The sequence below is a fragment of the Pseudophryne corroboree genome (genome assembly GCF_028390025.1).
Source record: "Pseudophryne corroboree isolate aPseCor3 chromosome 3 unlocalized genomic scaffold, aPseCor3.hap2 SUPER_3_unloc_12, whole genome shotgun sequence".
In the NCBI taxonomy this organism is placed as follows: Eukaryota; Metazoa; Chordata; class Amphibia; order Anura; family Myobatrachidae; genus Pseudophryne; species Pseudophryne corroboree.
The window spans coordinates 1,060,841-1,082,611 of NW_026967500.1; the positions used below are offsets into that span (position 1 = coordinate 1,060,841).

Here is a 21,771-nt window from a genome sequence, read left to right on the forward strand (position 1 = left end):
AATCATTCTCTTGGTGTTTAACATAGCCTACGTTGTATCTCTCTTTCCGGACACAAGTCTGCAGAGGTGGAAAGACCTGCTGGTGAGAAAATTGTCAACTCAAGCGGAACGTGACCCATCAACAGCTCCTCCTTCATTTTCTCCAGCAACTGGGGCTGCGAGGAAAAGGATAACATTTCCGAGCCCACCCACTGGACACAAAAGTAACAATACAAGTGACACATTAACAGGAAATTGTTTCTGTCACCATAGCAAAAATTATCTGGAAATAAGATAATACACAGACACATAAAAAGACTCAATGGAAATCTTTTGTTTTTAAACAACTTTATTTCATATCTTTAATACACAGATTTTTCTCTATATTTTCAAATTAAAAAATACTTTACTCTGCACAACATGGATAAAATATCCTTTAAAGCACAGAAACAATTCAAGTAACATTATAGTATTGCAGGTAAGTAAAACAGATCAGGAGAGCCAAAACCCTATGGGGGTCATTCAGACCCAGCCGCAATAGCGTCCCGCAGCGGTTTGCTGGTGGTGACAAAATTCAAGTGCGCAGCGGCCGCGCAGACACACATTGAGGCCACATCCCTGAGGCGCGAACACGGGGGGCCAGGACCATTTTACGGGGGGCTGCGTGATGTCACATCTGCGCTCATCTCTTATTAACCCCTATAAGCTTCCAGAGTGCATCTCATATCTCATCTTTTCCAAGTTACTACAAATGATATGAGATCGGTAGCAGCACTACTTTCAGGATTATTACACAGAACACACATAAAGGCTGACACAGCAAATAACAGTAACACATACAAGGGATTAGACATAAGGAAGCAAAATAATCATTAAGTCTAATTATCAACGGATTCTGTACTGGACCCATACACCTCTTTACTGCCTCCAGCACCCCCTGGTACTGCACTGCGACCATCCACCCTGTCCCCCCCCCCTACTACTTCCATCCCCCATGTCTCACCCCACTACTGCCACCACCCTTTCTCCCCCACTACTGCCACCTGCCCTGACTTTGCCCCCACTAGTACCAACCTTTCTCCCCCACTACTGCCATCCACCTGCCTCCCCCTACTGCCACCGTCCTGTCTCCCCCACTACTGCCACCCACCCTGTCTCCCCCCACTACTGCCAGTCCTGTCTCCCCCAACTACTGCCACCCACCCAGTTAAGAAAGCCAGAATTTTATTCTCCTGGTGGCTGCGAACTGTCGCACGCCCTGTCTCCCCTCCCCACTACTGCCACCCACCCTGTCTCCCCCCTGACATCTCAGCACTGCTTGGGGATTCTTGGTAGTACCGTTAAGTCCTACATCTGCAGGTGGAAGTTAGAAAGCAGGGCAGTAAAGAGGCAGAAGCTGCTTCTGGTACCATGGACCCTGGTCATGGTGGGCTGAGTCAGTAAGATTATGTAATAGAGTCACCATCTTACAGGCAGCCGGTGAAGGGAGCAGAGAATGGGTGTTATGTGGCAGGAACGGGCTGGTTAGGTAACAGCCTGGCTGCTACATTCAGTACAAGCCACAAACGGTGCAATTATTTTGCTGGGAGACCCAGGTAGAGGACATTGCAGTAGTCTATGCGTGATGATACAAGTACATGTATGACTGTAGGTAGATCTTCTGAGGGAAATAAGTGCTGGAGTCTGGCTATGTTCTTCGGATGAGGATCTGATTGTGGCTGATACCTGATATCTAAGTGTCACTCCACAATCCAGGACACCAAGATTCCACACAGGATCAGCATTTTGTAACTCTGAACCCCCAAGCATTGGTTTGCAAAGCTGAGTTGTAGCCCTGCCTTTTGACGGTGAGCTTCTATCATATGTACATGTTTCACCAGGACTGAGTCACAGTCAACTGGCATCACCCATACCTGGAGCTCAACTAGACAACCATTTAGGATTGGTACTGGGTTCTCAGTACCCGGAGCAAAAGACAGGTCATCTGTATAGCAGTAGTAGATGAGGGCATGACATCTGATTATTTCACCCTGCGGTAGCATGTATATTGCAAAAAGCATAGGAGATAGGATAAGAACCTTGAAGAACAACACAGGGCAATGATAAGTATACTCCAGAAGATTAAAATGGTTCCTCACCTGAGTGATGTCTATTGTGTGCAACAAGAGCTGATTTACTTCTCAGAGTATGGAAATGGCCTCTCATCTGTGTGACTTCTCTGATGTATAACAAGATGTGATTTACTTAAACACCATTTCCCACTAAGAGCAAGAAAATGGCTTCTCACCTGTGTGACTTCTATAATGTTTAATAAGATCTGATTTGTGTCCAAAACATTTTCCACACTCAGAACATGGAAATGGATTCTCACCTGTGTGAGTTCGCTGATGTATAACAAGATATGATTTCCGTGTAAAACATTTCCCGCACTCAGAGCAAGAAAATGGATTCTCACATGTGTGACTTTTCTGATATCTAACCAGATGTGATTTCTGTTTAAAACATTTCCCACACTCAGAACATAGAAATTGCTTCTCACCTGTGTGACTTCTCTGATGTTTAATAAGATATGATTTATGTGCAAAACATTTCCCACACTCAGAACATGGAAATGTATTCTCACCTGTGTGACTTTGCTGATGTTTAACAAGATGTGATTTATGTGTAAAACATTTCCTGCACTCAGAGCAAAAAAATGGATTCTCTCCTGTGACTTTTCTGATGTCTAAAAAGATGCGATTTCTGTGTAAAACATTTCCCACACTCAGAACATGGAAATGGCTTCTCACCTGTGTGACTTCTCTGATGTATAACAAGATACGATTTGGGTGTAAAACATTTCCCACACTCAGAACATGGAAATGTATTCTCACCTGTGTGACTTCGCTGATGTTTAACAAGATGGGATTTCTGTATAAAAGATTTCCCACACTCTGAACATGGAAATGGCCTCTCACCTGTGTGTCTTTTAAGATGTGCAACAAGTTGTGATTTTCGTGTAACACATTTCCCGCACTCAGAGCAAGAAAATGGCTTCTCACCTGTGTGACTTCTCTGATGTTTAATAAGATCTGCTTTGTGTCCAAAACATTTTACACACTCAGAACATGGGAATGGCCTCTCACCTGTGTGACTTCTCTGATGTTCAATAAGATATGATTTATGTGTAAAACATTTCCCACACTCAGAACATGGAAATGTATTCTCACCTGTGTGACTTTGCTGATGTTTAACAAGATTTGATTTCCGTGTAAAACATTTCCCACACTCAGAGCAAGAAAATGGCTTCTCACCTGTGTGACTTCTCTGATGTATAATAAGACACGATTTGGGTGTAAAACATTTCCCACACTCAGAACATGGAAATGTATTCTCACCTGTGTGACTTCGCTGATGTTTAACAAGATGTGATTTCTGTATAAAAGATTTCCCACACTCAGAACATGAAAATGGCCTCTCACCTGTGTGTCTTTTAAGATGTGCAACAAGTTGTGATTTTCGTGTAACACATTTCCCGCACTCAGAGCAAGAAAATGGCTTCTCACCTGTGTGACTTCTTTGATGTTTAATAAGATCTGCTTTGTGTCCAAAACATTTTACACACTCAGAACATGGGAATGGCCTCTCACCTGTGTGACTTCTCTGATGTTCAATAAGATATGATTTATGTGTAAAACATTTCCCACACTCAGAACATGGAAATGTATTCTCACCTGTGTGACTTTGCTGATGTTTAACAAGATTTGATTTCCGTGTAAAACATTTCCCACACTCAGAGCAAGAAAATGGCTTCTCACCTGTGTGACTTCTCTGATGTATAATAAGACACGATTTGGGTGTAAAACATTTCCCACACTCAGAACATGGAAATGTATTCTCACCTGTGTGACTTCGCTGATGTTTAACAAGATGTGATTTCTGTATAAAAGATTTCCCACACTCAGAACATGGAAATGGCCTCTCACCTGTGTGTCTTTTAAGATGTGCAACAAGTTGTGATTTTCGTGTAACACATTTCCCGCACTCAGAGCAAGAAAATGGCTTCTCACCTGTGTGACTTTTCTGATGTTTAACAAGATATGATTTCTGTGTAAAACATTTCCCACATTCAGAACATGGAAATGGCTTCTCACCTGCCTTAGCTGCCTGATGGGTGATAAGCTTTGTGTTCTGTGTAAAACATTTGGCATCTATAGAACAGGGAAACACTGTATCTACTGTCAGAGCTGTAACAGATGCACCAATATCAGAGTGATCAGGAGAACATTTCCCAGGATCAGAGGGATCAGCTGATAGAGCTGGATGAATAATTGGGGTAATGGGGTTATCTCCTGGAGAATCCTGTCTACTGTCATTATCTGTTATGTCACAATCCAGGGATAACATTAGATGACCTTCTGAGATATTCCTGCTTGTGTGTCCATCTGCTGGAAATAAAATACATTATGGAAATATTAATTTTCCTGTATCAATATTAATCTTGTAAACAATTGAAGTCGACTCCCTGGGACACTTAATTGTAAATGTGTGTATATAATAAAACATAACTTTTTATGAAGGCTTTATAATATTGTGTCTCAGACTATCATTTTGTCCACCCTTCTGAGAACACTCACAATAACAAATGTAATATTATAATAAGACTTAGATATATCTCTCTCTTGTACTGGTAACTAGCCATGAAGTATAAATGGAGATGTAGTCACTCGCCAAGTCCTATGTCAGCACCAATGTAAAACAATGGATGGGGAACATATCGTATGAATTGGAGATTCTAGATGAATAATAACATCAGTCATATGAGCTGATGGATCAGAGAAATGTCTCCTAACGTTACTCCAGGAAGCACTGGTAAGGTAGCATTCCTTTATGTGTGTGCTCATACGCTGGTTAGCCTGTACATGTGTTACTTACCCTTATATAAGGTATATTGCTACAGCAGAGTAGGTGTGGTACAAGGTATTTTACATGCAATACACCATATAATACACTGCAATCATCATCTGCTAGGTTATAATCCACTCTTACATCTCCATCATCAGTGTCTTACCTCTATATTCTCAATAGTAATAAGGATGATGTGTGTACAGTAAGTATGATACAGAGAATTACATATCAGAATCTATACAGCTGCAGCCATACTTCTGCTTCTCATACGTGTGCTACTGGCAGCAGTGAACATCTTAGTGAGAGTGCAGGGAAGACAGCAGAGTCTGATGAGAAAGAGATTGGATCTGCCTTTGCAGGGATGTACCACACTTGTTAGTATATAAAATAATAAATAAGAGGGGCCTGAGTCCATCCAGACGTGCTTTCTGGAGTTCTCCCCACTAAGTGGCTTCTTATCTACCCTACCTGATAGCTCTCAGCCGCCACTGGGACCAAGACCCAATTTATTAAGTCCCCCACTCCTACTGTGCAAAAGCCACTCGCTCCGCTCACTCCGGGCACTGTTCACTGCCGCAGCCTAGTGACGCTGCTGAAGTCATGGGCTGTAGTCTGGGGCTAAGTGTGCCCAGTCTTTCCTGCACGCTCCGGACCCCTAACTTGGAGGAGCTTTTGGCTCAGGAGGGAGCACCTGCTCTCCCAATCACACAGGTGCACAGCTCCCACTACTGCTGGGGACAGAACGGGCTGCCCATAGTCACTGGAGCCCGGTGGTGATATTGGGAAGTGCGGTGGCTGCCATTTTGGATCATGGCGCCCGACCATCACATGCTTTGCCTTCTGCTTTCAATAAGGTGTAAAATTTATATAAGCTGCTAAATAAATGTCCTGACGGCTGGACCGGGGTCACTACACTAAATTGAAGCATTTGCCTGGAGGTGAAACTACCTTCTATTTATAAGGTACCACTATAATCTACTTCCTCTCAGTCTACATGCAGAGCCCAGTATCAAGTATCGTCGGAGTACAGCTCATTACACTCTGATTACAACCTCACAGTATATTATTTTGTGGATTTATCCACTGAATATATTTTGCCATTTGTGTCTCTCTGTGCTGAGTACTTCACGTCTGTGGTCACGCTGACCTCTAGTAGAATATGTCGGTCATTACTGTGTTATTTGAGTTGCATTACATCAGGTTTACTTGAAATTTTGGCTTGGATACCCCCGTCATCCCAACTAAATGTCATTTTGAACTGAGTCATCTTGATGTAACCTCCTGACAGCGTACTACTGCTCCTTTTATTTATAGATAGTTTGTATTTTCCTATCTCAGAGAGGTCAGTCTCTCTGTAGTCAGCTTACCATTCCTCCAAAAAAGGTTAAAAGGTACCAAATCGGCCCCACCTGTCCATGTCTTTGGTACCTCGAATTCAGGTGGTCCATCTGAGACTGCTACAACATCATCTGCTTCTTCTTGTCAGATGCACAGCCCAGCTGTAATGGCTGGAGACGTCTTAAGACACTCTAGAGGATCCTGTTATTCTACACTCTATACATTCTATGTTACCTACATTTAAGGACTGAACTAACCTCAGAACTTAACTCTAATATTCAAGCTTTGAGGTCTGATATCAGTGAGATTGGCACTCGTACAGACTAAGATGAAAGAGATTGTTGCGTCTCACAAAGATCTGATTTCAGCACATGACACCCTTCAGGAAGACCCGGTCTCAATTCGTGATAAAGTCATTGATTTAGAAGACAGGTCTCGGAGAAATAATATCAGAATAATGGGCGTTCCGGATTCTGTTACAAATGCTGAGCTCTATGATTATGCCACAGTTCTCTTTTCAGAAACTTTCACTGAAGGCTTCTGCCGCGGACCTTCTTATTGATATGATACATAGACTCCCAAAGTCCAAACAGGCCCCTATCCAAGCATCGAGGGACACTCTGCTCAGAGTCCACTTTTTTCATATTAAAGAACGCATTCTACGAGCCGCTTTGTCTTCCTCATCCACAGCTGAGTGCCTGGATTATCTGCAGATATTTCCAGATATTTCTCCTGCTATTCTGAAAAAGTGGGATATTCCTGTTGACAGTCCTTCATGATACTTAACCTAAACCAATCCCGTAGGAGTTGTCTTCCGTCTCGAAGTAATATGCTAAAGGAGTTTGTTTCCTACTGTAACATGTGCCAACTCCCAAGTTACTTGGCATGGATATATTTTTGGGCCAGATGTATTTGCTCCTGTTATTAGTTTAAAACATATATTTTTTACTCTTTATTTCCTGTGCTATTAAATTGCTATATGGTCTTATATTCTTTCCACTGTTACGTTTCCTAATACCTTTCTAGAATGCTTAGGTGTTCAGGCAAAGCATGACTGATTCATCTAACATCCTGTTGCTCTTATAACAGTATTGGTAGAACCTAAACTGGATAACAGGACATGTTCTTGGCCTTTACCTCCTTTGGTTACATTGAGATTAAGAATAGTAGTACAGTATGTTATGCTATATTTGATATTTCTTTCTACAATTGTTTCTATGATGACTATATTTTGCACTCTCGTATGGCTACCTGGGGTAGTCGGTGGGTTTCCCACCTTTATCCACCTTTCTGTCACGGTACCCTAGTGACGGAACCTCTAGCTCCTTTACGGACGCTATTTTTGTTTGTCTCCCATTTTTGTTCCCTATTTTATTTTTTCTGCGATTTGATAGTTTGAAGTATGCACACGCCCTACAGACTCTATTGGACTTTACACAGATGATCCTAGATATTTCATACCATGATCTGATCTCTCTCTATCACAGTGAAGTTTTTAAGTCTTAATGTAAAAGGTCTTTATTCTCCCCGTAAGAGACATCTTGCAATAAAATATTTCACTGACCAGAAGGCGGCGGTGGTAGCCATTCCGGAATCACATGTTCCATTGCACTCTCCCCCTCAGTTTACCAATAACTACCCAGCATGCTCTATCTCCTGTGGTGTAGCCATCCTTTCCCATAGATCCTGCCCCTATCACCTGGAAAGCAAGTGGGTGGATTGCAACGGCAGATCTTTGATTCTAGTTGGGAAGATTCATAATATATATGTCCCCCTAACACCAGACATCCCCGATTTCTTAGAGAAATAATAGGATTTTGGTTACCTACCGGTAAATACTTTTCTCATAGTCTGTAGAGGATGCTGGGGTCCATATTAGTACCATGGGGTATAGATGGGTCCACCAGGAGCCATTGGCACTTTAAGAGTTTAATAGTGTGGTCTGACTCCACCCTCTATGCCCCTCCTACGAGACTCAGTCTAGAAACTGTGCCCGAGGAGACGACATACTTCGAGAGAAGGAAATACACAGATAGTGGTGAGATTCATACCAGCTCACACAACAGGCAAATTCGGCTAACATGCCGGAAAACTCAGCAACAGCTGAAACAGTACTGAAAAAGTAAAGAACGCAGAACTTACCTAGGAACCAGGCAGTACTGAACCAAAAAACCACTGCAGGATAAAGAAGCACTGGGCGAGCGGCCAGCATCCTCTACGGACTACGAGAAAAGGATTTACCTGTAGGTAATTAAAATCCTATTTTCTCTTACGTCCTAGAGGATGCTGGGGTCCATATTAGTACCATGGGGATGTACCAAAGCACCCAGAATGGGCGGGATAGCGCACAGGCTCCTGCAGAACTGTGCTTGACCAAACTTGAGGTCATCAGAGGCCAAAGTATCTAACTTGTAAAACTTAGCAAACGTGTTCGACCCAGACCAAGTAGCCGCTCGGTAAAGCTGAGACACCTCGGAGAGCCGGCCAGGAAGAACCCACTTTACGAGTGGAGTGGGCCTTAACAGATTTTGGACACGGCAATCCTGCCGTAGAACATGCATGCTTATGGCGAACCTGATCCAGCGAGAAATATTCTGCTTAGTAGCAGGACACCCAATTTTCTTGGGATCATACAGGACAAATAGAGAGTCCTACTTTCTGTGACGAGAAGACCTCTTCACATAGATCTTCAAAGCCCTCACAACATCCAAGGCCTTTGAAGCAATTGAGGAGTCAGTAGCCACTGGCACCACAATAGGTTGGTTGATATGAAAAGCCGACACAACCTTAGGAAGGAACTGTTGACGTGTCCTGAGTTCCGCCCTACGTACTTTTACAGGACAAAGCCCCCAATTCAGACACACGTTGCACAGAAGCTAATGCCAGCAAAGTGACAGCTTTCCACGTGAGAAACTTGACCTCAACCTCCTGTAGAGGCTCAAACCAATCTGATTGCAGGAAATGCAACACCATGTCCAAATCCCAGGGTGCCGTCGGCGCCACACAGGGAGGCTGGATGTGCAGAACCCCTTCAAAAAGGTCTGAACCTCAGAGAGGGCAGCCAATTGTTTCTGGAAGAAAATGGATAAAGCCGAAATCTGTACCTTGAGGGATCCCAATCTCAGGCCCATATCCACTCCTGTTTGCAGGAATAGGAGAAACCGTCCAAGTTGAAACTCCACCGCAGGAAACTTCATGGATTCACACTAAGATACACATTTTATCCAAATGCGATGGTAATGTTTAAACGTTACCCCTTCCTAGCCTGTATCAGGGTAGGAATAACTGCAATCGGAATACCCTTTCGAGCTAAGATCTGGCGCTCAACCGCCATGCCGTCAAACGTAGCCGTGGTAAGTCCTGATAAGCGAACGGCCCCTGTATTAGAAGATACTCCCGAAGAGGCAGAGACACTGGATCTTCCAGCAGTAGATCCAGCAGATCCACATACCAAGCCCTTCTTGGCCAGTCTGGAGCAATGAGGATTGCCAGAACCTTTGTTCTTCTTACAAGCTGTAGAACTCTTGGAATGAGAGGAAGTAGAGGGAACACATACACTGACGGGAATACCCACGGTGTTACTGGTGCATCCACCGCCACTGCTTTGTGGGTCTCTCGACCTGGAACAGTACTTCTGCAGCTTCTTGTTGAGGCAGGAGGCCATCATGTCTATGTGGGGAACCCCCCCACCAACCGGATGCCTCCTCGAACACCTCCGGGTGGAAGTCCCATTGTCCTGGATGGAGATGGTGTCTGCAGAGGAAGTCTGCTTCCCAGTTGTCCAATCCCTGAATGAAGATTGCTGACATTGCCACCGCGTGTCTTTCTGCCCAGAGGAGGATTCTTTTCACCTCTGACATTGCAGCCCTGCTCTTCGTTCCGCCTTGTCGGTTTATGTAGGCCATGGTGGTCACGTTGTCCGACTGCACCTGAACAGCCCGATCCTGTAGAAGGAGTGCTGCTTGCAGAAGGCCGTTGTACACGGCTCTTAGCTCCAGGATGTTTATTGGAAAGGATTCATGACTTGACCACCTTCCTTGGAAGGTCTCCCCTTGAGCGACTGCTCCCAAACCTCTGAGACTTGCATCCATGGTTGGATGGATCCAGTCCTGAACCCCGAACCTTCGGTCCTCCGGAAGGTGAGGCAGTTGCAGCCACCAGAGAGTGAAATCCTTGCTTTCGGCGACAGACGTATCCTCTGGTGCATGTGTAGGTGAGATCCCGACCACTGGTCCGGGACATCCAGTTGAAAGGACCAAGCATGAAACCTTCCGTACTGCTGAGCCTCGTATAAGGGAACCATCTTCCCCAGAAGGCAGACACACTGATGAACCAATACCTGGGTAGGCTTCAAGACATCCCGGACCATTGACTGTACCAACGTTTTCTCCACCGGGAGAAACACCCTCTGCACCTCCATGTCGAGGATCATCCCCAAGAAAGACAGCCTCCTTGTCGGCTCCAGATGAGACTTGGGAAGGTTCAGGATCCAACCGTGCTAACAGAGCAGATGCGTCGTGAGATCAATGGACCTTAACAACTTCTCCCTGGATGATGCCTTGATCAGCAGGTTGTCCAGATATAGAATTATGTTCACCCCCTGCTTGTGGAGGAGAACCATCATCTCTGCCATCACCTTGGTGAAGACCCACGGTGCTGTGGAGAGACCGAATGGCAGTGCATGAAACTGATAGTGATCGTCTAACAGTGCAAACCTGAGATAAGCCTGATGCGGCGACCAAATCGGAATGTGGAGGTATGCATCCTTGATGTCCAGGGACACCAGGAACTCCCCCTCCGCCAGACCTGAGATCACCGCTCTCAGAGGCTCCATTTTGAACTTGAACTCCCTTAGAGAAGGGTTTAACAATTTCAAGTTCAAAATTGGCCTGACCGAACTATCCGGTTTCGGTACCACAAAAAGGTTTGAATAGTAACCCTTGTTCAGCTGATGAGGCTGAACTGGAACAATGACTTCTGACATTACCAATTTTTTTATGGCTTCCAGAAGGATTTCCCTGTCAGCCGGCAAGCCTGACTTGAAGAATCGGTGAGGTGGAAGAGTTTGAAACTCCAGCCTGTACCCCCGGTACACAATATCCAGAACCCAGGGATCTAGGCCGGATGACATCCAGATGTGGCTGAAATGTCGGAGTCTCGCTCCCTCCTGACCGACTTCCAGGCTGGGCGGTCCACCATCATGCTGAAGATTTTGAGGCACCAGAAGCAGGCTTCTGGTCCTGGGAACCTGCAGGTGCAGGTTTCTTGGATTTGGCTCGACCACCTCTAAAGAAGGTGTGAGAGGGTTTGTTCTTTCTAGTACTAGCGGGTTGAAAGGACTGTGACGTGAGGTTTCTTCGTAGCCGGTGCAGCGGATGGAAGAAAAGGAGACTTACCCGCGGTAGCCGTGGCAATCTACGCATCCAGCGCCTCCCCAAAAAGAGCCTGACTTGTGTAGGGTAGGTTCTCCACACTTTTCCTGGATTCCGCGTCCGCAGACCACTGGCGCAGCCAGAGACCCCTGTGAGCCGAGACGGACATGGCGGAGATCCCCGCAGCCATGGGATCCAGATCCGTCTTGGATTCTACTAGGGACCCTGCAGAATCCTGTATGTTACGTAAAAACAAATCAACGTCACCTCTATCCATCGTAGTCCAGTCCTCCTGCAGAGTGATTGACCACTTTGCTATTGCTTTTCAAATCCATGCACAGGCAATAGTAGTCCGCAGGATCACCCCCGTCGCCGTGTAAATGGATTTGAGCGTAGCATCAACCTTGCGATCTGCTTGGTCTTTCAACGCGGTGGATCCCGGGACAGGTAAGACCACCTGCTTTGACAGCATGGAGACAGACGCCTCAACTATAGGCGGGGTCTCCCATTTTTTTCTATCTTCCTCAGGAAAGGGACAAGCAACCAGAACCCTTTTAGGAATCTGGAATATTTTCTCCGGGTTTTCCCAGGATTTTTCAAATATAGCATTTAATTCCTTAGATGCCGGGAAGGTTAGCTTACTGTCCGTGAAAAAGGCCTCCTCAACTCAACACATCCCGCATGGCCTCAATCATCTACTGCACCCCCTTGGCAAGTGATGCCGTCCCCCTCGACCCATCACCGTCCGCCATGTCAGAATCTGTATCCGTGTCACCCTGCGTAATGTGGGCAAGATCACGTTTGTGAGAATGTACCGCAGGGGACCCCGAGGGAGCAGGACCGGGCCATACAGCCATAGAGGACTGCAATACCTGAGTGGCAGTTTCAGTCCTAGCAACCCTTTCAGAAATCTGAGAAATAACCCCCCTAAGAGAGTCTGACCACTCCGGTTCCCTAGCCGGGATCTGCGCTACAACAGTGCAATCCTGATTACATGGGATGGGATCTTCCTGAGAAGAGATATCCTCTGCAGCATAGGAGACAGAGTCTCTAGACATGTTTGCTTGTACACCCCACATACACACAGGGTAAAGGGAAGACAGTCTCCCCCCCCCCCAAGAATGGCAGAGAGACGCAGAGATTGGAGCCAACCCACACACAGCGCTATTACAGGTATAGGGAGACCCCAAACCAGCGCTGACTGTGTCCATTAATAGGTGACCCTGCCTGTGACAACACAGCCAGCGCGTTGTGTCGCACAGTGGTAACAGACACGCAGCTACTTCCCTAGCCCTGGTCTGACCCATAGACTACACTGATTGTTGATTTGTATTTTGGCTATGTACTAGGCAATATTGTATTATATTGTATGATGTTATTGTTACAAGGGTACAGTTATGTTTTCGATGTATATATATATGAATGTATTGGTTATTGTGTTATAGTTTGTAAAATAATGTTCCCCCCAATGTGACTGCGCAGATAACCTGTGTGTTTGCTGTTGTGTAGATACAGCCAGTCTCAGATGTCAGGCCATTCAACCCCCCCTCATTCTTCCCCACACAATGGATTTCAGGCCACACAATCAGATTAAGTAAGGTTACTTTAGTTAACATCTATTGTGGCCTAGGGGACATGCCTGGACATGTGAAAGTAGGTTTGCTCTGAAACTGTTCTGGGGGTGTCAACTTATTGTAGGAAAGACAAAGGTTTGATAATAGCAAACATGGGCGGTTGGGAGAGATCTGGACAGAAGGTGAGAGAGTGGCAGGAGACTGACTAAGAAGTAATGTTCTGTCAGGAGCTCCAGGAGGGAATTGTCGTGTAGAATTGGATCACAGAAGTGTGCTGAGCTGTTTATAACCCATTCTGTTCCATAAACCACTGTTGGTTTTTCATCTACCACCGTGACTTAGTGATTTTGAACCCAGTATCCTCACACTGCCTATATACAGCCTCCCCCCCTTCTACCGTACAGATAGCTGGAGTTGCTCTGGAGGGACTGCTCTTCACAGGCAGCGTGGATGCAGACAGGAAAATGGCGATGAACGCTGCTGGGTCCGCTCTGAGAAGCTCCGCCCCTGTAATGGCGCTGTCTTCCCGCACTTGAAGATTATACTGGCCAAAGGATTTTTGGTGCTGGCTGAGATCCAGGGACACCGACAGGCTGTGTGGCCAGTATAGGGTGTAGGCGTCGGCTCAGGGCGTCCCACACAACGCCGCACCAAGTGCTGCTGAGCCCCGGAGCGCAGTTATTACTGCGCTCCCTACCCTGTTGCCGCCATCTTCACATCGGCTCCACGGGCGGCTCCAGGGGCCGATGACTTTTCAGCTCTGTAAGGGGTTGGCGGCATGCTGCTGGGGCGAGCGGTCCCCTGCGGCTGGGAGCGATCTATCCCCTGTGGAGCTCAGTGTCCAGTCAGCGGAGACAGTGGCTCAGACCCCGCAGGGCGGACACTGCTCCTCCCCTCAGTCCCTCGATGCAGGGAGGCTGTTGCCAGCAGCCTCGCTGTAAAAAAACAAAATCTAAAAAAACTTTTACTAAAGAAGCTCAGTAGAGCTCCCCTAGCTGTGACCGGCTCCTCCGGGCACATTTTCTAAACTGGGTCTGGTGGGGGGGCGTGGAGGGAGGAGCCAGCCCACACTGTTGGACTCTTGGGGTGCCGGTGGCTTCTGGTGGGCCAGTCTATGCCCCATGGTACTAATATGGACCCCAGCATCCTCTAGAACGTAAGAGAAAAGTGGTTTAAATACAGACCGGCGTGTGCTAATAGTGACACTCTCAGGGCATGTAATACCATAGGCAGAGGTACTGCTAACACACAGTATGGCTGCTGGAGACACACAGTGACATGATGTGAGGGGGAGAGCAGGAGTATAATAGGGGCTGATGGCTCCTGATGTATGATATACACCAGAGAGTGTGGGGAGGAGACTGGTCAGATCTCTGGGCTGGTAACACACAGTGACATGATGTGAGGGGGAGAGCAGGAGTATAATAGGGGCTGATGGCTCCTGATGTATGATATACACCAGAGAGTGTGGGGAGGAGACTGGTCAGATCTCTGGGCTGGTAACACACAGTGACATGATGTGAGGGGGAGAGCAGGAGTATAATAGGGGCTGATAGCTCCTGATGTATGAGATACACCAGAGAGTGTGGGGAGGAGACTGGTCAGATCTCTGGGCTGGTAACACACAGTGACATGATGCGAGGGGGAGAGCAGGAGTATAATAGGGGATGATGGCTCCTGATGTATGATATACACCAGAGAGTGTGGGGAGGAGACTGGTCAGATCTCTGGGCTCGTAACACACAGTGACATGATGTAAGGGGGAGAGCAGGAGTATAATAGGGGCTGATGGCTCCTGATGTATGAGATACACCAGAGAGTGTGGGGAGGAGACTGGTCAGATCTCTGGGCTGGTAACAGACAGTGACATGATGTGAGGGGGAGAGCAGGAGTATAATAGGGGCTGATGGCTCCTGATGTATGAGATACACCAGAGAGTGGGGAGGAAACTCAGATCTCTGGGCTGGTAACACACACAGTGATATGATGTGAGGGGGAGAGCAGGAGTATAATAGGGGCTGATGGCTCCTGATGTATGAGATACACCAGAGAGTGTGGGGAGGAGACTGGTCAGATCTCTGGGCTGGTAACAGACAGTGACATGATGTAAGGGGGAGAGCAGGAGTATAATAGAGGCTGATGGATCCTGATGTATGAGATACACCAGAGAGTGGGGAGGAAACTCAGATCTCTGGGCTGGTAACACACACAGTGATATGATGTGAGGGGGAGAGCAGGAGTATAATAGGGGCTGATGGCTCCTGACTTCCCACTGGGAAATACATTTTCCTCATTAGTTTGTACTGACAGAGGAGGGTGTAGGATAATAGATTGCTGTAGTGACTGAGCAAGGAGAATATATGACTCTTTTCTGTAATAATTGTTTATTACTCACCTGTGCCGATATCTGTAGGGATCTCCTCCTCCTTACACTGCTGATCACCCCTCACATACGTCTCTTCTTCTCCCTCTATATCTTCTGCCTTCATATCAGTCACATACTTCGCTTCTTCTCCCTCTATATCTTCTACCTTTATATCAGTCACATCCGTCTCTTCTTCTCCTTCTATATCTTCTGCCTTTATAACAGTCACATACGTCTCTTCTTCTCCCTCTATATCTTCTGCCTTTATATCAGTCACATACGTCTCTTCTTCTCCCTCTATATCTTCTGCCTTTATATCAGTCACATACGTCTCTTCTTCTTCCTCTATATCTTCTGCCTTTATATCAGTCACATACGTCTCTTCTTCTCCCTCTATATCTTCTGCCTTTATATCAGTCACATACGTCTCTTCTTCTCCCTCTACATCTTCTGCCTTTATATCAGTTACATACGTCTCTTCTTCTCCCTCCATATCTTCTGCCTTTATATCAGTCACATACGTCTCTTCTTCTTCCTCTATATCTTCTGCCTTTATATCAGTCACATACGTCTCTTCTTCTCCCTCTGTATCTTCTGCCTTTATATCAGTCACATACGTCTCTTCTTCTCCCTCTGTATCTTCTGCCTTTATATCAGTCACATACGTCTCTTCTTCTCCCTCTATATCTTCTGTCTTCATATCAGTCACATACGTCTCTTCTTCTCCCTCTATATCTTCTGTTTTAATATCAGATAGACGTTCTACCTAAAAAAAAATAATAGGATTTTAATACCTACCGGTAAATCCTTTTCTATGAGTCCATAGAGGATGCTGGGGACACCAAAAGAACTAAGGGGTATAGATGGGATCCGCAGGAGACATGGGCACTTTAAAACTTTCAAAGGGGCGTGACCTGGCTCATTCCTCTATATCCCTGTCCAGACTCAGTTTGGAACTGTGCCCAGAGAGACGGACATTTCGAGGAAAGGAATTTACAACAACAAGGTGAGCATAATACCAGCTCATGCCATAAACATGCTGTATAACATGGCATTCAACTGAACACGTCAACAGACATGAACCAAAAAGTTCAGCGACTAGCTGAAGAACTCCAACACAACCTGTGTGCAACCAAAACGAAACTGCAGATACAATACGCACTGGGACGGGCGCCCAGCATCCTCTACGGACTCATAGAAAAGGATTTACCGGTAGGTATTAAAATCCTATTTTCTATTTCGTCCTAGAGGATGCGGGGAACACCAAAAGAAACAATGGGTTATACCAAAGATCTATAGCGGGCAGGAGAGTGCGGATGACTCTGCAGCACCGAATGAGCAAACTTTAGGTCCTCATCGGCCAAGGTATCTGTGACAAATAGGACATTAATTTGTATCCAGCGAAATAAGAATTGTATGTAATGTCTACATGTATATTGTAATGGAGTCTGTGACACAAAATGGTTTCCAACCTGTCCTTTAAATGAACCCATAGTTACATAGATATGGGAGTAGAGGACACTGATGTATAGTGGGAGAGCCAGAGGTTAGTTTATGGCTCTTACCTTATCTAAGAAGCTATAAACGACATTACCACAAGCCAGGCCAGGCCAAGAAACCTGACCTCTTGAAACTTAAAAGGAAGACAGTTGTTGAAAGTGAAACCAAGTAAAGTCTGGTTGTTACTGCTCAGGTACCCAGCATTGAGAGAGTTAATGAAAGGGTGGGGGGCCTGCAGCTATGAGGGGGCTATATCTGTCCCTCACACACACACTGTCTTGTTCATTCTCTGAGGGAAGCAGCCAGGAGCTGGGAATGCACCATATATCTTCCATTGTGAGATCCCTCCACACAGAAAGCTAACTGAGGTTGAGTAAGTTAGGCTTCTGAAATTATTCTCTTTTTGTTTATTGAGACTGCTAGTAACCTGTATATCTTTTCTAAACTCCTTATATTCTTTGTAATCTTTTTACCAGTGTAAACCCGAAGATATTTCTTGATTATAATAAACATATAATTAGATCTGACTGCTGTGTTCTTGAACCCAAGTCAAGCCAAGTGAAGTACGTTACCTATGGTTTTCATGAGATATTGAGATTGGTGATCACAGGTGAAGCTAAAGACACCTGCAACGTCCGCAATACGTTGAAAAGTCTTTGCTGGTGGCAGCGGAGATTCGCACGGCGCTGGCGCAACTCTCGGATTGGTGTATCCGGAGAGTGAGGCGGCCGGGGTCCGTGACAAAGTGGTGGCAGCGGTGGGATGTGAGGCTGCCAGGGAGATGGCAGAAAATTCCTGGCAACCATCCGAGACAGAGTCAGAAGAGCCATGGTGGGATGACCCAGCTGAACTGTTTGCCAGGATGAGTACAGATGAGCTAATCAATGAATGTCAGCTGCAAGGTATCTCCTGCTGCAACAATTCCCGCAGGGAGATGATCATGCAGCTCACCTATGCACAGGACGATGAAAGCAACGCCTTCAGCCAGTATCGTGCAGAGTTTCGCAGCTGGGGTGCCGATGCAAGTCCTGGGATATTGCTGAGAGAACTGGCGGACTGTTTTGAATTAGCGCAGCAAGTGGCCTATGATTGTGGAAAGCTCGCTACCCCATTTTGGAAGGATCAGTGCCGCCGGGTAGATGCTGAAAGGCATCGCCTACAACAGCTTCCGTTACCAGCTTTAGAAACAAAGGTCCAGCCTGCAGGGGTGCCCCACGAGGAAAAGGTACCCCTTCCTGTTAACATCGTTGTGGAGCCTGCTCCTAAGACATCGCATCACAAGGCCCAGTTTAAACTGCTGGGAGAAGATGAGGAGGTGAGCAGCATGCTCCCACCAGATGCCCAAGATTTGTTGCTGGAAGAGGCTGATTTTCAGGAGAACCTGATTGTGGAGGAGATTATGTCGACAAGAGAGGTGGGAGTGTCAGATATTATTCCCAAGAATGTGTTCGTGAGAACTGACTTTGGACAATTGATAGCACAATCTGTGCCTGACATTTCTAAGTCTGTTGAAATATGTGAATCATCTCAGGTAGTATGTGATGATGCTAAACCTTGCAATGGTATTGCTCTGTGTACAGTGCCTGTAATGCTATGTAATACTGCTGGATCTTGCACAGAAGTGACTCTGGGTCAAAACGTAGTGCCCCATGAACATGTTGCATTTCCTACTGTGACAGAGACTTGTGATAATACCAGTGAAATGAACTGTATTGCTGCAGGAAATAACCCTTCTTTTCCTCAGGGGACCCCCGCTGATCCACACAACATTATTGCCAATGTATGTGATGCTGAGAATGTTACCAACCAGTGTGACCTAGAAAATAACATGCCAATGTCTATGTGTAGGGACAAAGAAATGACTCCCTGTATTGTTGAAAATGTTCAAATTGATTTGCAGGTACTGGGGGGCCCCGAAAACAGGCAAACGTCTATGTATAAAGAAGGGGCAATGATTCCTTGTATTGATGATGATACTGTGTTGAATACTGTATGTAATACCACGCCTGGGGTAGCAGTAATGACACGCAGTGCAGCAGCACAGAAAATCTGTGATTTAACCCCTGCAAGTGGGGAGGGTGACTCAAAAGCCAGAGATCCCCCTCCGCCCCCCTCCCTCCCTGTGAAAGTTGCAAGCTCAGATACTGGCCTAGGGAAGGGAGTCAATGAGGATGATGTATTGTCTTGTATGCGTGTTACCAGTAATTCTGATGATGCATGTATCAATATAGGAAATAATGTGTCTGAGGGGAGGTTTGACCTAGCTATAGGTACCAAGCAGAGGGCAATGCAGAAGGGCTGCACATTAACCCTTGGAAAGGAATCAGAAAGTATTTCTGCTGATAAGAGACTGTCTCCTTTACACTTAGCAATGAAAGTTGAAAACTTAGAAAACTTATCAGTGTCAGGAATGACTGTGCTGGACATAGGCACTGATGTATGTAAAAAGTGTGAAATTGTGGTCAACCAGAATGAGAATCCCCATTTACAAGTGCCAGGTGTTAAGATGAACAAAAGGTTTGGACAGAAGTGTGATGCAAGTTCTGCCATGCAAACCCCCCTGTGTCCTGACAGAGAACAGCCAGGGAGGGGTGGGCCACAGTCAGATGCTGCAGAACCTCTGAGGGGGAGGGCCTATCAACCTTCTCCTGCGGCTGAGCCAGGAAAGGAACATGTTATTCTCTCTCCAGGTGTAAGTAACAGGAGTGTAGAAGTATACAGTGGTTATTCACAGAGGTTGTGTATGGAGGTGGGCGACCCCAGTCTTGTGGAGGTAGGCCGTAGCTGTGACGTCACTGATACAATAACAGCAGAGATAGCAACACAGGGAGCACCGTGTACGAAAGAGTGTGTTCCCATCACAAAACACATATTTGCCCACTATACCAAGGAAGGGCAACCAGCTGATCCTGACTTAGCATCTGTAAGGACGCAGATCATTCAGAGAGGCTGGGGAGATAAATCAGGAAGGCTTTATCTCAGAAAAGCACATTTAGGTGAGGATCCCAATGTCCTAGGTATACCCCAAATGATGTGCAGGGAAACCTGTCCAGAGCATCCTGTAGGACAAGATGCCCTGACCTCCGGGCCCGTGTGGGTGAGGGGCAGGCCACCATATCAGGAAAGGGCACAAGGTGAGATTATGTGGAAGAAGAACATAGTCACCTGTCCCACCATGAGCATTAATCATGAGAGTACTCCCGTTGGTAATATATTCACCCACGTAGAGTTGGAAGTAACAGGGGATCATGTGAACCAAACGTGTAAAAATGTGTCTGATGTCAGTCAGAGTAAACTTAATAGATTGTCTGGAGACAATAGGAAACTCCTGAGATGGAGTCTCACCTTGCAGCAGGGTGAACAAGTGGTCAGTAGCGCAGCAATGAGTCGGTGACGTGGGTCACCGCCACTTGTGCGCCATTTGCCGGGGGAGATGTCACGTTTGAATAGAGAGAGGAGGATCACAAATTATATGTGATCTAAGGTGTGGTGATTACCTGCAGGAATAGTCACCAATAATGTTTTCAAGTGACTGTATATATATAATTTTGTATTCTTTCAGCCGAGATGTGACAACATGGCTGACATGCAATGTCCTGCATTTGACCCCCATAGGTCCAGGCTAAGAGAGATCTGCAGTCCATAAAGTTTGAGATGACATTCCTACATCAAAAGCAGAGATTTGCAAGCTCTGGACATTGAGGGCTGATAAGGCCATTTGTTGTTGTGTCAACAGAGGGGCTGTAAACAGACCAGGAATCCTGTTTCCTGGCTAATGTCATAAACCTTGCTTTCTTTGAAAGAGATTGCTACAGTATACTCATTACCTCCTCCCTTGGCTGTAGCCAAGCACCAAGTATGTAAAACCTGGTGTAGGTGTTTTGTCCAGCAGGAAAGTGGTTAAAAATTCCAAGGGAGGGGGCCTGATGAAGCTGGAGACTATATCTGTCCCACTCATGAAGATAGGAGTTGTGATCTCTTGGGGATACAGCTAGTATGCTGGAGGTGACCTGAGTTTCTGTGAAGTCCCCCACAACAGAAATACTTAAAACTTGTTTGCGTAAGTGTAAAGATTTCTGTAAGTTTTATTTCCTTTTCATTTATTGAGATTGCTGTATTCTGTGTGTGTTTTTAAAATATTCTTAATAATCTTTGTAACCTTTTTGTAACCAAAGCTCTGAAGTATTCTTGAAATTAAAATCCTAATTTTAGTTCTGATCCTGTTGTTCTTATGAACTCCAACGCCTGTGTGGCTCACGCCTATCTATTTTTCTAAGTATTGCAGTGTGTGTGTGACAGGTAAAGCTAAAGACGCCTGCAACGTCCGTAATACGTTGAAAAGTCTTTGCTGGTGGCAGCTGAAAGTATTTCAATAATCCCGTGTGTCAAAATTGACCCCCGAACGGCGCATGCGGCAATTCTCAAATTGGCGTATTTGTGGAAACAGACCTCGCGTCGATAACAGTGTCTACATCAGAAATCAGCATGGCACCATTACTACCCGCAGTACGTAACAGTCCAGTGCGCAATACATCCCCTACTGTTTCGGCAGCACAGGGCGATGCATCATTCCCACGCACAAATTTGCCATCATCCTTCATCAGATGCTTAGACTTAGTCATCTTTGATCTCATTTTCGCCAAAATAAAATAATAGAAAAGAAAAACAAGAGATGGGGAGGGGAACAGAGATTGCCACTCACTGTGTGGATTTTAAAATTATAATAAATAATCTTTGTAACCTTTTTGTAACCAAA

At 45.8% G+C, this 21,771-nt stretch overlaps 1 protein-coding gene across 1 annotated transcript in view; it reads right to left on the reverse strand.

Annotated features, from left to right (window-relative positions):
* Positions 1–1,206: 1,206 nt before the first annotated feature.
* Positions 1,207–21,771, reverse strand: part of LOC134983301 (zinc finger protein ZFP2-like) — a 294,273-nt gene continuing 273,708 nt past the window's right edge. The window contains exons 5-6 of the mRNA XM_063949015.1: positions 15,546–16,277; positions 1,207–4,406 (exon numbers count right to left, since the gene is read on the reverse strand). Of these exons, the coding sequence (XP_063805085.1) occupies positions 2,662–4,406; positions 15,546–16,277 (2,477 nt within the window). The 3' untranslated portion in view covers positions 1,207–2,661. The remainder of the gene's footprint in view (positions 4,407–15,545; positions 16,278–21,771) is intronic.